General features: G+C 47.0%; 2 protein-coding genes across 5 annotated transcripts in view; one reads left to right on the plus strand and one right to left on the minus strand.

The window, feature by feature from the left end:
- GMPR2 (guanosine monophosphate reductase 2) overlaps positions 1-5,158 on the plus strand; it is a 9,402-nt gene extending 4,244 nt beyond the window's left edge. For 2 of the 3 annotated variants that reach the window (XM_012812818.2, XM_023508147.1), the window contains exons 4-10: positions 732-815; positions 976-1,149; positions 2,463-2,544; positions 2,635-2,741; positions 2,930-2,972; positions 3,945-4,104; positions 4,540-5,158. In XM_012812818.2, the coding sequence (XP_012668272.2) occupies positions 732-815; positions 976-1,149; positions 2,463-2,544; positions 2,635-2,741; positions 2,930-2,972; positions 3,945-4,104; positions 4,540-4,729 (840 nt within the window). In that variant the 3' untranslated portion in view covers positions 4,730-5,158. The remainder of the gene's footprint in view (positions 1-731; positions 816-975; positions 1,150-2,462; positions 2,545-2,634; positions 2,742-2,929; positions 2,973-3,944; positions 4,105-4,539) is intronic. The other variant, XM_023508148.1, reaches the window with a different exon arrangement.
- Positions 5,159-5,324: 166 nt separating this feature from the next.
- On the minus strand, positions 5,325-8,167 carry TINF2 (TERF1 interacting nuclear factor 2). 2 transcript variants are annotated; one of them, XM_003801962.3, is made up of 9 exons: positions 7,724-8,167; positions 7,508-7,612; positions 7,314-7,415; positions 7,128-7,235; positions 6,944-7,040; positions 6,340-6,796; positions 6,183-6,250; positions 5,979-6,070; positions 5,325-5,846 (listed from the first exon to the last, which is right to left on the minus strand). In XM_003801962.3, the coding sequence occupies exons 1-9, from the start codon at positions 7,913-7,915 to the stop codon at positions 5,712-5,714; spliced, it is 1,356 nt and encodes a 451-aa protein (XP_003802010.1). In that variant the 5' UTR covers positions 7,916-8,167; the 3' UTR covers positions 5,325-5,711. The 2 variants fall into 2 exon arrangements, with proteins under 2 accessions (XP_003802010.1, XP_023363917.1); XM_023508149.1 differs by having other exon boundaries at positions 5,325-6,070.
- Between the last annotated feature and the right edge of the window lie 5,877 nt (positions 8,168-14,044).

Here is a 14,044-nt window from a genome sequence, read left to right on the forward strand (position 1 = left end):
GGAGGCTAAGGCAAGAGAATCACTTGAGTCCAAGAGTTTGAAATTGCTGTAAGCTATGATGCCACAGCACTCTACTGAGGGTGACAAAGCAAGACTGTCTCAAAAAAATAAATAAAATAGACTGAATAAAACAGACTTTTCAGCTTCATGCATGTCCCAAACAAGAAAATTTGTCTTCTATTCCAGCAGAAAAAGAAAAAAGGTGGGGTAGCACCTTATCAGCTCTGTTTACCTTAAGGTATTACCTTTTGTGGACACCTAGACCTACTGAATTATTGCTGGTAAATGAACCAGAAGATAGCAAAAACAAATTTGGTTAGCACTGGGTTACCTTAGGATGAGGGAATGAGTGTTCTCAGTGTACAGAGGAACACAGACTCCATCCAACTTCATAATCTTCCATGTCTGCTGCTTGTCCCACTGAACCAACTTTTCCTTGTCACCTTTTAAATCAGAAGCAGTGTATATATGGGTAGGTGAAATCCAATCTGGATCGCTCAGTACTTGGGTAGGATTATCTGACAAGTACTAGCTTATGGTAAAAAGCACTACTGATATTTGTAGGGAGAATAATGGTTGAACTCAAAAAAACTCTCAGCTCAATCATTTACCTTTTCAAGTTGCTTTCCTGGTAAACTTCAGATATTTTCTCCCTCAGAATAGTTTAAAGTTCTATTTCTAGAAAAAGGACCCTAATGTCTTTTTTTGACAGTTCTCTTTCTTCTCCCCAGTTCTCCCTCTTCACTGCTGTCCATAAGCACTACAGCCTCGATCAGTGGCAAGAGTTTGCTAGACAGAATCCTGACTGTCTTGAGGTAACCCTGGGCCTATCCTGTACCCTTCCTTATCCCAGTTTTCCAGAAATCTTTTTTGGCTTCCTGGGGAACAACCCTCACCAGTGACCTCTGTTGGCTGTTCACCAGATCATCTTAGATGTCACAGCCTCCTTTGCCAGTGGCTCTTTTTCTCTCACAGCATCTGGCTGCCAGCTCAGGCACAGGCTCTTTTGACTTTGAGCGTCTGGAACAGATCTTGGAAGCTATTCCCCAAGTGAACTATATATGCCTGGATGTGGCAAATGGCTATTCTGAACACTTTGTTGAATTTGTGAAGGATTTGCGGACGCGCTTCCCCGAACACACCATAATGGTATGTTCCTATCATTCTATAGTTGGTACATTTCTCTCCTTCCATTCTGTTTTGTTCCATCAGTTCGTTTCTCCTCTGCTGCATATGATATTCCTAGCCCACTTAATTATCCATGATTATCCCTGGTCCCAAGCTTAAAATGCTTGTGTATTGGTCCATGCAGTATCTCTGACACTTTACTTTGTAAATCCAACGTCTCAGACATTACTCACCAACCATGATGGAACATTTATGCATCATATATACCTGTGGTCTATATATGTCTGCCTACTGAAATGGACATGTGCTACAATCACATAAAAGAGGTTACCTGAAACAATTAGCACTGAGGGATGTTATTTTTTACAAGCTTAGGGGAGTGATGACAAGGCCTCATTTTCATTATAGCATTGAGGGGTGTCTATCAGAAATACATACAGTTGGGCAGATGGGTATTTGGCCTACATTCTCATGTTTTCCCCCTTTCCCTAAAATCAGAGGTTCTTTGACAGAACTGTTTAAGGACAGGTTATATTGGGATCTCTTGGGGAAGGGCTGATAAATCTTTAAATCAGATCTGAGCTTGGTCCAGCAGTTCCCTTTGATTCACTGAGTGTTCCTTCATGGCACCTCAGGTCTCCTTGTTGATTACAACACATGTTTGCCTGAGGCAATAAAGTGGACCCTTGACCTTGGCTTTACCCTAGTTCAACAGTGATAAGGGCACTCACCCCCTACCTCAGCTTGGTGACAGGGGAATGGGTGGGAAGTGGCATCCTCTGAAGTAGTTAGCATAAAAGTTCTCAGAGAGGGCGGCACCTGTGGCTCAGTGGGTAGGGTGCCGGCCCCATATACCGAGGGTGGTGGGTTTGAACCTGGCCCTGGCCAGCTAAAACAGCAGTGACAACTGCAACCAAAAAATAGCTGAGGGTGGCGCCTGTGGCTCAAAGGAGCAGGGCACTGGCCCCATATACCGGAGGTGGTGGGTTCAAACCCGGCCCCAACCAAAAACTGCAAAAAAAAAAAAAAATAGCTGGGCATTGTGGTGGGCATCTGTCCCAACTTGAGAGGCTGAGGCAAGAGAATTGCTTAAGCCCAAGAATTGGAGGTTGCTTTGAGCTGTGACACCACAGCACTCTACCAAGGGCAACAAAGTGAGACTCTTATCTCAAGAAGAAGAAAAAGTTCTTAAGAGGCCTTCATGGGGGGACCTAGGCACACTTTCTTTGTAAAAATGTTGGAAAGTCATGGTCCAGGCATACTCTGTATGAGAGCCCATTACCTCCTCTCTGTTTCTGACCCAAGGATGCTCTATTTCCATTGTTCTGTCTCAGGCAGGGAATGTGGTAACAGGAGAAATGGTGGAAGAGCTAATCCTCTCTGGGGCTGACATCGTCAAGGTGGGAATTGGGTCAGGTAAGCGGGTTCATTGAGGCCACTGGCTACTCCTTTGATGGCAAACAACTGTGGAGCACTTCATTCTTACCCTTGTCATGTTCTTCCTAGGCTCTGTGTGTACCACTCGGAAGAAGACCGGAGTGGGGTATCCACAGCTCAGTGCAGTGATGGAGTGTGCTGATGCTGCTCATGGCCTTAATGGCCACATCATTTCAGTAAGGCTCAAGGGCAGGGTAGGGCCTGAGGCTGCCAAACAGCTGGGTTTTCAGCAGGGTATAGAGGCTTTGGTAGGTATGGATCAGGACTCCTGAGTTCTTGTCAGCTCTGAGGTGGGCCATTGGAACATCACTGAGAGGACTTGAAAAATTCATATTATATATTTGAAGTGCCCCTTACTTTGCAGGATGGAGGCTGCAGCTGTCCTGGGGATGTGGCCAAGGCTTTTGGTAAGGACTTTGGGAGGGCATGGAAGGAGGATCCTGTAGAAGAGGATGAGTCACCTCTGAGGGTCTTGGATCAGGCTAGGAGAGGCTCAGGAAACCATTCAGATTCTTTCATTATATGAACTAGTGACCTGGAAGCCTGTGATATCACCTGAGGCAAGCCATCCAGGGACACCTGAGACTCTGATTAAGCCATCTGATTGTCCCCAGGATTGCTGCATAATGTAGATTCCTGAGCCCCACCCAAGAACTACAAAGTCAGCCTCTAAGGAAAGGGGGCTGCAATCTGCATTTTATACAGTTTCCCAGGTGATTCTTATGTACATTAAAGTTGGAGACCTTTGCTCTTAGGATACATGAAATGAGTTGTTTAGCTAGACATAGTAAATTAAATGAATGGAAGATAGCAAAAGCAGCAAAAGGAGAGAGCAAAAGCAAAAGAAATCTCTAGAGCCTTTTACATTTTTATATATATATGTTTTTGAGACAGAGTCACACTCTGTTGCCCAGACTAGAGTGTGTAGCCTCAGCCTAGCTCACAACAACATCAAACTGCATTCAGATGATCCTGCCTCAGCCTCTGCTGTAGCTGGGACTATAGGCACATGCTACAACATCTGGCTCATCTTTTTTATGATTATTATTTTAGTAGAGATGGGGTCTTGTCCTCGTTCAGGCTAGTCTCAAATTCCTAAGCTCAAGGGATCCTCCTGACTCAGCCTCCCAGAGTTCTAGGATTACAGGTATGAGCCTCTATACCCAACCAGAAATTTTTTTTTTTAATCTTGGGGAAATTGCACTCACTGAGGAGCAGAGGCCAGGGCACATCTTGTGTGGTTTGTGGGTTATCCAGGGAAACAGAACCAGGAAGATGATGAATTCATTGTCAGGACTAGGAATTTGGTGTGAGTTGCTTTTGAAGTTAGCCATGTGGGCACCTTGGCCGGATTCATCTCTTTCCCTTCTCCTTGATAGGGGCAGGGGCTGATTTTGTGATGCTGGGTGGCATGCTGGCTGGGCACAGTGAGTCAGGTGGTGAGCTCACTGAGAAGAATGGCAAGAAGTACAAACTCTTTTATGGAATGAGTTCTGAAATGGCCATGAAGAAGTATTATCAAAGCATGGCTGAGTACAGGTACGTGTGGAGGCTCAGGAGCTGAGGGGTCTTGGAGAGCATGACAAAGTAGTATAGAGGCAGAACTCAGAAATGGGAGACAGATGGTACAGTTCTCGGGAGAAGAGTGGTGAACCAGGGCTCAATGCTAGGGACTGGGGAAGAGTCCTTGGGCTTAAGGCAGTGGTTCTCAACCTTCTTAATGCCACGACCATTTAATACAGTTCCTCATGTTATGGTGACCTCCCAACCATAAAATTATTTTTGTTGCTACTTCATAACTGTAATTTTGCTACTGTTATGAATCGTAATGTAAATATCTGATATGCAGGATGTATTTAGGTGACCCCTGTAAAAGCATGATTTGACCCCCAAAGCATTCGCCACCCACAGGTTGAGAACCACTGGCTTAAGGAATCCAGAAGGAGAAAGTAATAAAGTTTTTCTTATTCTAAGGGCCTCAGAGGGAAAGACAGTGGAAATTCCCTTTAAAGGGGATGTGGAACATACCATCCGAGACATCCTAGGAGGGATTCGCTCTACATGTACTTATGTGGGAGCAGCTCAGCTGAAGGAGTTGAGCCGTAGAACTACCTTTATCCGAGTCACCCAGCAGCTGAATCCAATGTTTAGTGATGAGCACTAGAGCTGAGCAATTCTGCCTTCCCAAGGCACCAGCACTCTACCTTGGGGCTTCACAAGAGGGCTGTTCACCCATCACAGCTACTGCAGCTATGAATTCTCATTTCCTATCATCTCCTGTGGGCTCCTGCAGTAACTCTATACTTCTCAATCTGCACACTCAAAGTGCTTAAGGCACTCACTGGAAAGAAACAAAGACAACAACAGTCCAAGAAAATGACAAAATAATCAAATGGGAATCTGGGCACCTAATATCTTGAAGATTATTAAAAGAAAAAGATGCTGATTGAAACATAAATGTTTTACATGGCCTTGATCTGAAAGAGGCAGCCTCTTCAGAATCATGTCTTGTAAATGGGACCTTTGAATATCTAAAAGTCTCAGAAGTGTTTACATATTTGAAATACCTCAATAAAGAAAGATTCTACTGACTTCAAAGAGATGCTGGGGCTTTCTGCACAAGGTCAGCATGTGGGAGCTGCTTCAGGGTGGGTGGGGTTAGGGTTAGCACTGACCCAGTGGGATCAAGGACAATGAGTATTATTCTCATGAAATATCTCCATTCCAGTCTCACCGCCCCCAGATACCATGGCAGCATGAAAATTTACAAAGTTTATTCTGGCATTAGGACTCATGTATTTTCAGAATAGCAAAAGGACATTTCCCTTCCAGACTCTCAATCCTGGTAACCCTTCTGGGCACAGCTGAACAGTACTTTCCAAGAGAAGAAAAAAAGGTAAAGAGATTCTTCCAGTTCTGTTTTGAAGAATGACTTATGCTGACCTTATGGAAGCCTTAATTCCCCTCCCTTAAATCAAAACAGTATTCTAACAAATCCATCTTTTTAAGTTTAATTTAAAATCAAATGTTACAAAGTATTTTTAGCAATGTAGTCGGGCAACCTAAGCCTGGGCTTCCATTTCATTCCCACTAAACTTGCAGAGTTGAGAAGGTAGGAGATGGGCGCAAAGGGCATTTTAGTCCTGTCACAGGGGTCTAGAGCTGTCTATACAGTGATGGGAAGGGACAGGCATGGTAATGGGGCCAGAAGGGTGAAGGTATTCAGAAAAGGTGGGGATCAGTGTGTCAAACTTTGTCTTCTGATAGTTTTCCAGAGACTCCTGTAGGGAAGGGAGCAGGGAGAGCCTATCACCCCAAACCATTCCTTGAACTCTCTGTATTCTGGAGCATGTAGATTTCTCAGTCTTGTTCTGCCCATCCCCTTCCCCAGCCTTCTGTGCCTTCCTACTCACCTTTCCTTTCCTCTGGCCATTTTCTTCCTCATCAGAGTCTAAAACCAAGTCCCCTATGGTAATGACGGAGCTGCACAGAGATGAAGGACTCACTGCAGGAAGGAAACCAGAATCAAACTACTCTTTGTAGGGGAATAGAAGTTCTTAAGAATCCCTAAGAGAAGAGGCTATCTGATCCAATTCTAACTCAGATTTCCTACCTACCTGGCTTTCTGGCCCTAGGAGGTGATAATAATAGTCTCAGGGGGTCCATGTAGGAATCCAAGCAATTCCTGAGGTAGGAGCAAGCAAACAGGATAGGATGAAGGGAAAGCTGGCAGAGAATGTTCCTAGTGGGGAGAAGCAATTCTGTTCCACTCACTCCTTTTGCTCTGAGGCAGACAAGTCAACTGGATTTTCCTTCAGAGCCCTTCCCCCCATGGTCTGGTGTGGACTCTTAGATTTGCCAGTGGAGCCTGTTCTTGTGTCCACAGCACCTGTTGGATCTGCTGTGTGTATCCCACGTTCTCTGTTTTCAGGCTTAGAGATAACCTGGGTTGGTGAGCCCAGATTCCTAAAGGGAAAGAGCATGACCATGGGGCGTTCCTTATGGCCTCCCCAAGCAGATGCCCATTGGGACTGGACTCTTCGCCGGCCTAGAGGGGCCAGGTTGAAGTGGTGGCCAGCTAAAGGTTCTGGGTGCTTCCTTGAAACTGGTTCTTGAGGACTGTGTGGGCCAGTCTTGGCTTTCACTAGAGGACTGTGGAGTGCTAGTCTTGGTTGCTGAAGAGCTTGTTCCTCGGGCTCTGTGAGGCTCAATGAATCACTAACAGAATACTCTGAAAAAGATAACGAGACTCCTTATGAAAGGAACAGATAGTAGAATAACTCAGTCTGGTTTCTTGTACTTCAAGCCCATGTGACTATTCCACTAGGCTGCTTAAAAAGGTCTCATGTTAAACACTATACCACCAAATTACAAGTACCTGGAAGTGGCCAACCCATGTCTGCAGCATACTGACTCAAGACAACAGAAGTGGTGATAGAAACTCCAGGCTGCATCCAACTCAGCACATTCTGAAGCTGTGGGCAGGGAGAGAGAGATAAAGACAACAGTTTTTGAAGTAACCACCCCACACTCTGCCCTCACATGATTTACTCCAGCAAAACCTGCTGTGCCTGCAGTGTAGGCAGTGCTTTCTCCAGCTGACACAAATATTCAAAAAATAGCTTTTCCATGGCATCCAGAAAGGATTCCCCATATTCTTGTTCAAGTTCCTGCAGAATGAAAGAAGCAGGTCAGAAGAGGATCAGACAAAATAGGAGCCACATAGACTCCAAACCAGTCAGTCTCACCTGCAGCTTCAAGGCCAAATCCACTGTAGTCTCTGACAACTCCTTCACCTGCTTACAAAAACTTTCCTGTGCCTCCAAGATCTTCCTCAGATCCCGCTCTGTCTGTTGAGGATATGGAGGACAAGTTAGGAACCCTAGAATCCAGTGGCCAGCAGGAAGGGCAATAGGTTAGGGCTCGTTCAGGGATTACTCACAACTTTTGGGTCCCGTACTACAGGTCCAGATTCTGGGAAGTGATGATTCAGGGCATTCAGGACCTGGGCCCAAGGCTGGCCCTGCAGGATCATCTCCACTACCACCTATACAGTAATAAACTCAGAATCTCCACTTCGGGGCAAGGTGCCCTTTTCCAACTCGCACCCTCACATCCCGCCCCTATCTCCCGTTCCAGATTCCACTTGCTCTAATACCTTGGCCTTTAGACCCATGCACAGTCGTTCATAGTGCCGGTAGCGAACCAAACCAGGGGCAGCAGCGCGCAGGGATCGCAGAAACTCCAGAACCCGGGGAAAATGCTCCACGCAGCGTTCACGCACGACGTGCCAGGTGGCTGCAGCTGCGAAGCGCAGAGCTGCGGGACCGGCTCCCGGGGGCGTGGCCATGGCCAGAGGGTTCCGCCCCGGGGAGGTCCCTTCGGGTCCTGGACCAAGAGTGGGCTTCCCGACTCCTGGGGGCGGGGTTCCGGCAGCCCTCAGTGGCTCTGATCTTTAGACCTGCGTGGGGTACTATGTGATCCAAGTCAGTTCCCTTCCATGGGGCACCAGAATTCTGGGGGCCTTCTCCTAACTCGGGCTGGAAAGAAGGTGGCCGTCTCCACTGGCACCCGGTCGCTCAACTTTAAACGCCGCCGCTGTCTCGAATCACTTCCGGCTCTGTGACTAGTTTCTCTTGCCCCGGAAAATGTGTTTGGAGAGAACCAATAGGCGGCCAGACAGGAAAATGTGACGTCGCGCCATAGGCCACGCCCAAGCCTGGCCTGCTCCCTTGCTTCCCCGCGCTTCACTAGGCTTCGAGGCCGCTGATGGCCGCTATTCCCTGTCCTCGCCTCCCGGCCTCTGCCTTTCTTCTCAGCGTCTACAGAGAAGTCTCGTCGCTTCTCCAAGTCTCGACTTCCTAGTCTGTTAAGCGGCGATCATGCTGCCGCTCCTTCCCATTGTCTTCACCATTGAATTACGAGTCCTTAAATTACCAGACCCCGAACCAGCATCTGCAAAGCCTTATCCCGGCGGCGAGTCACTCAGGAAGAATTCTGAGGTTCATTTTACAAACAGAAGAGGGCGCCCGCCTTCAGAAAATAAAATGCGAGGTTCGAAAAGATAACGTTCAATTGTTAGCCTGGTTTTCTCTGCATGGTGGGATTATAGGTAATTTTTTTGTACTTTTCTTTGTTACATTTTTTCTATATTATATATATAGAAAATCATATATATATATAATTTTTTTAAAAAAGTCTCACTGTGTAGGTCTCACTCGGTGGTTAGAGTGCATGTGGCCCGCACCCTAACCACCCAGCTACGTCGCCGAGCCGGGTGTATCTCTTGCAAGTTAAAGAATTTCCATATTCCAAGGGGACCTGTAGTGGGTGCATTTATCTGTGGCACTGCCGTGCTTAACGTAAGGGAAAATGTGAAGCCTTCCAGGAAGGCGTGCAGTGTTCCTACAGGGGTGCTGCAGGGGGCACCATAGGCAGTGCTGTGACACCTCTCCCCTCTTCTATATGTAAAGGCTAAGTTGCAGTCAGGACGGCACAGAACTGTCATGCCAGTTCCTTCCCTTTGGACCACATATGTTCCCGGGATCTGTCCTTTGTTGCAGACCTGGGTTTTGTGCTGGGCCACGCACATCCTGCTGTAAGTACCATTCTCTCTGTCAGACCAAATTTGTGCCCCATATCAGGAGTCAGGAAAGTGGGCCTACAGGGAGCCTTGGCCTCGTCAAATAGGAACTATATTAGCTTCCGTGTGGGGAATGAATCACATAAATAAGGCCCTGTCCAAGAGCGGTTACAGACGTGTGGCTGCAGCCAGAGGCGTTCAGGATTAAACAAAGGACCAATTTGAAGGGAAGCCCTGGGGTTGAGTGCTGTGGAGTCATACCTCACAGCAACCTCAAACTCTTGGACTCAAGCAGTCCCCTTGCCTCTTTCTGCCTAGAAGCTGGGACTACAGGGACCCGCCCGGTCTCCTGGCTAGTTTTTCTATTTTTAGCAGAGACAGCGTCTTGCTCTTGCTCAAGCTGGTCTTGACCTCCTGAACTCAATCAATCCTTCCGCCTTGGCCTCCCAGAGTGCTAGGATTGCAGGCGTGAGCAACCGCCTCTGTATCACGTATTTATCATATATTTTTTTTAAAGCTCCAGTTTTAGAAAGAGGAGGCAGAAGGGATAAATAAACACTAATGTTAATAAATACTATGTAGGACACAAAATAGCGTGACATACTAAAGACATACTAAAGAGATTGGGAGGCAGGAAAACTAATCAGATTGGATGGTCAGGGGAGACCACCCCAAGGAGGTGACTTTTTTTTATTTAGGAGATGAACTTTTAACTGAGACCTGAATAATGGGAGGAAGGGGGGCTGGCTATTGACCTTCTAGAAGGAAGAGGAGGGGCCAAGCCTTAGGTTGAAGGAGGCTGGAGCACATGGACCACATGAGGCTGGAGAGGTCTGTAGGAGCCCAGTAGATAAAGGTAAGACTTTGGATTATTCCAAGGATGATAGGAAGGCATCAGAAAGTTTTAAGCAGGAGAGTAGCAGGGTTTAATGTGCAGTTTAGGAAATTAGATAATATTCAGGAACAAGAGTGGAAACCCACCAGGTGCTTGGCAGTTCTGTACGTACAGAGCATGGTGACAGTGTCACTGGAGAGAAAAGGATTCAGGTGTATTTTGGAGGTAGAGCTGATAAGACTTGGCTAAAAAATTGACTATTAGAGGGGAAAAGGCTGGTATATTGGCTCATCCCTGTAATCCTAGCATTCTGGGAGGCTGAGGAGGATGAATTGCTTGAGCTCAGAAATTTGAGACCAGCAAGACCCCATCTCTACTAATAATACAAAAACTAGCCAGGCATTGGGGCGGGTGCCTATAGTCTCAGCAACTTGGGAGGCTGAGACAGAAGGATCGTTTGAGCCCAGGAGTTTGACATTGAGTAAGCTATGATGATATCACGGCACCCTACAGAGTGAGACTCTGCCTCCAGAAAAAGAGAGGAATAAGGAGTAACTTGTAGATTTTTGGCTTGAGCAGCTGGTCATTATGAAGTAACTTAGGAGACCTGGAAAAATAGAGTCGGACCCCCACTTAGGTTAGTTAATTGGTAATTTATTTTACCTGCCGCAGGGGCTGCTGCTCCGAGAGACAGTCAGCAGCAGCCCAGGTGTGAGGGTGAGTTACCTTTTATAGGCTTTGGGCAAGCATATTACAGAAGCAAAATGTGACTGGTTAAGGGGGGGTTACAACTTGGGTAGTCATGGATATAGCAATGGAACAATAATACAGCTTTGGTTGACAATGGATACATCTCATATCACAATGGTTATGGTTATACAACAGTAATTAATCAAGTCTCAATGAGTTTTCCACTGTTGTTTATCTACTGAGAACTTGGGGGTTTTGTGAAACTTGGCACTTTTCTTCCTTGTACTTGAAGCTTGTTCTTGGCAATCTTAGAAGAAGGTTGGCCTTCTTGTTGTACTTCTTGCTTGTTCTTGGCAACCTTAGGGAAGAAGGGGGCCTGGAAACATAGCTGTCGGCCACCCTGGGGGGAGGAGGGACTTCCCTTGTTCCTGGAGTCGACTCTAGGGGCAGGAGGGAGGAGGAGGGAAATGGGCTAGAGAGGGGGACTGGATAACAGGAGTGGGCAGGGGAAAGAGGGCTGGGTTACAACAATTATTGAAACATCGAGATGGGGAAAACTAGAGAATAAGAGTTTGGGAGTGGAATCAAGAGCTCCTTGGACCACTTTCAGAAAATATAGGCTATAAAGCCAGACTACCATATTTCCAGTCCTATTCTGGACTGCTAAATGATTTTAGAGAAATGATCTAACTCCTTTCCCTGGGTTTCTTCTTCTGTAGAGGGGGCATAATATACAGCCTACTTTATGAATTTACTGTAAAGATTACAAGAGTTATTATATAGAGATTAGTGCCTACTCATTTACTCAGTAAGTATTTAGCAAGCATTTATATGCACTAACTTCCAAAGGACTTTGGGTTTAGGTGAAGTCAAAAGATTTTGAGCAGAGGGATTATGTGATGAGATTCACCTGCTCATTCTGGCTGCCGTGTGATGAGCAGAGTCTTAAAGTGCAAGTGTGGAAGCCAAGAGAATGACTAGGAAACCTGGTGCAATAATGCAGGTGGAAGATAGAGGCAGTTCTGGCAGGGTGGTAACTGTAGAGGTGATGGGAGCAGTCAGATTCTCTAGACTTATGGATAGAGGATAGAACCATCTAGACTTGTTGACAGACTGGATGTGGGATGTGAAAGAAAGAAAGAAAGGAATCAAGGATGACTTCAATGTTTTAAGCCCAAGACAGTCGGAAAGATGGCATTACTTTGGCAGGTTTGGTGGCTCATACCTGTAATCCTAGCACTCTGGGAGGCTGAGGTGGGAGGATCACTTGTGCTCGGGAGTCTAAGACTATCCTGAGCAAAAGCAGGACCCTGTCTCTACTAAAAATAGAAAAATTAGCCAGGTGTTGTGTTGGGCACTTGTAGCACCAGCTATTCAGCAGGCTGAGGCAGGAAGATCACTTGAACCCAGGAGTTTGAGGTTGCTGTGAGCTGACATGAGGTTGCTGTGACACCATGGTACTCTAGCTTGACAATAGAATGAGACTCTGGAGAGACAGAGAGAGAGAGATGGAATTACCACCTACTTTGATGGGGACAGCAGCAGGAGAATAAGCTAAGGGAGCCAGGGATTTGATTTGGGGCATGTAATACTTGGAGTGTTTATTAGACATTCAGTAGAGATATTGAGGAAGGCAGCAGATATGCCAGTTTCAGGTTCAAGGGAAGCAGCAGGGCTGGAGATAACAATTTTGGGAGCCAGTGGTCCTCAAAACCATAAGACTGGCTATGATCATGTAGGCAGAGCATGGCTGGACAAGAGAGAGCACCTGGAGTGGAGCCGAGGAAACTGATAATGGCAGCCACTGAGACTGAGGAGGCGACGGCCTGGGAGCCAAGACTGCTGTCCAGTCTTTAAAAATGATGTTTTCAGGCTGTGTGCGGTGGCTTATGCCTATAATCCCAGCACTCTGGGAGGCCAAGGCAGGTGGATCACTCAAGCCCACAAGTTCGAGAACAGCCTAAGCAAGAGTGAGACCCCGTCTCTACTAAAAATAGAAAAACTAATGGGGTGTCATGGTGGGCACCTGTAGTCCCAGCTACTCGGGAGACTGAGGCAAGAGGATGGCTTGAACTCAAAAGTTTGAGGTTGCTGTGAGCTATGAATGTCACGGCACTCTACTTAGGATAACAGAGTGAGACTCTGTGTCAGAAAAAAATTGTTTTCACAAAATGGCCACTCGAGGGGTGGGGAGGACTGGCCAGTGAGCTGCGTGCTGGCCCGGAAGGGAGGGGTCTGCCCCGCACCCACCAAAGGTGCAGCCAGGTGGTCAGCAACCTGTGCAGCACCCTGGGGATGCTGCTACTGGAGTGCCAAGGGACCTGGGGACACCCGGCTGGGGCGGGGGCTCCATTGTGGGCCACTCACATGACACTCCAGGAGCCAGAGCCAGTAGGAAGGACATTGGGAAGTGCTGATCTCCCCTCAAGACACTGCTTGCCAAGCCCCTAGAAATTGTTGCCATATCAGGCCCAACCTGAGGAGCCCCCAGCCCTGCTGAGGAGACACAGAGTGAAGCCACCTGTGGGGTAGCAAGATAGTGATGAATAGGATGGGGAGCTGGAAGCTGGGGTGGGGGGGGGGCAACACATAGGGATGCCAGGCCCAGTAAGAAGGGCTGGTGGGAACACAGGTGCCTTGACTGGGGCCAGCACTGATGTCTCCTCCTGGAGACCAGACAAGCTGGGCATTCACTATTGGTCAGAGTCTGCCTGCCAAGGAGCGAGGCTGTGTCTTCTGCCTAGCCCCTACAATGGGTCGCCCTCCTCTTGGGGTTTTGATGCGTTTCTCCACCATGATATTTATAAATTAAAGATATTCTTTGTTCAAAAAAAAATTTTAATATTGTGAAAATGTTCACCTTATGTTATATGGGGCAAAGGTGGCCTGTGAATAGTTATTTTCCTGACAGTGGTTCACTAGCATTATGGTTTTCTTTACCATTTTTGTATTTTCTGTTTTCAACAACAGACCTTTATTATTTTGTAAAAATTCTTAGATGAGAATATTCTTAGACAAAATAATGAAGGTGGGTTTTGCCACTCAGAGCATATTACCGCCTGTTTCTACATTAGACATGCGCCTACAAAAGGGCACTAAGGTCCTTCTCTCCCACAGAGCGTGCTGTGCAGAGGGCACAGTCCTATCCCACCCCAAGGGGCTTCAAAAATGCTTTGATCAGCAGCAGTTGCCTGGGATAAGGGGATGTCCGATTAGCTGCCCTGGCACAAGGTGCTGAGTGGGCACAGACCTGCCAGTCGAGCTTCTCACAACCAGGGCAGCCACCAGAAATGCCACGTGCACACCCAAGACAGACTGTGGCCCCACACTGCTTGGCATGGTATGGACTGACAGATGGACAGAACAGCATC

This window comes from Otolemur garnettii, unplaced genomic scaffold (assembly GCF_000181295.1).
Source record: "Otolemur garnettii isolate 467f Iridium unplaced genomic scaffold, OtoGar3 scaffold00225, whole genome shotgun sequence".
NCBI lineage: Eukaryota > Metazoa > Chordata > Mammalia > Primates > Galagidae > Otolemur > Otolemur garnettii.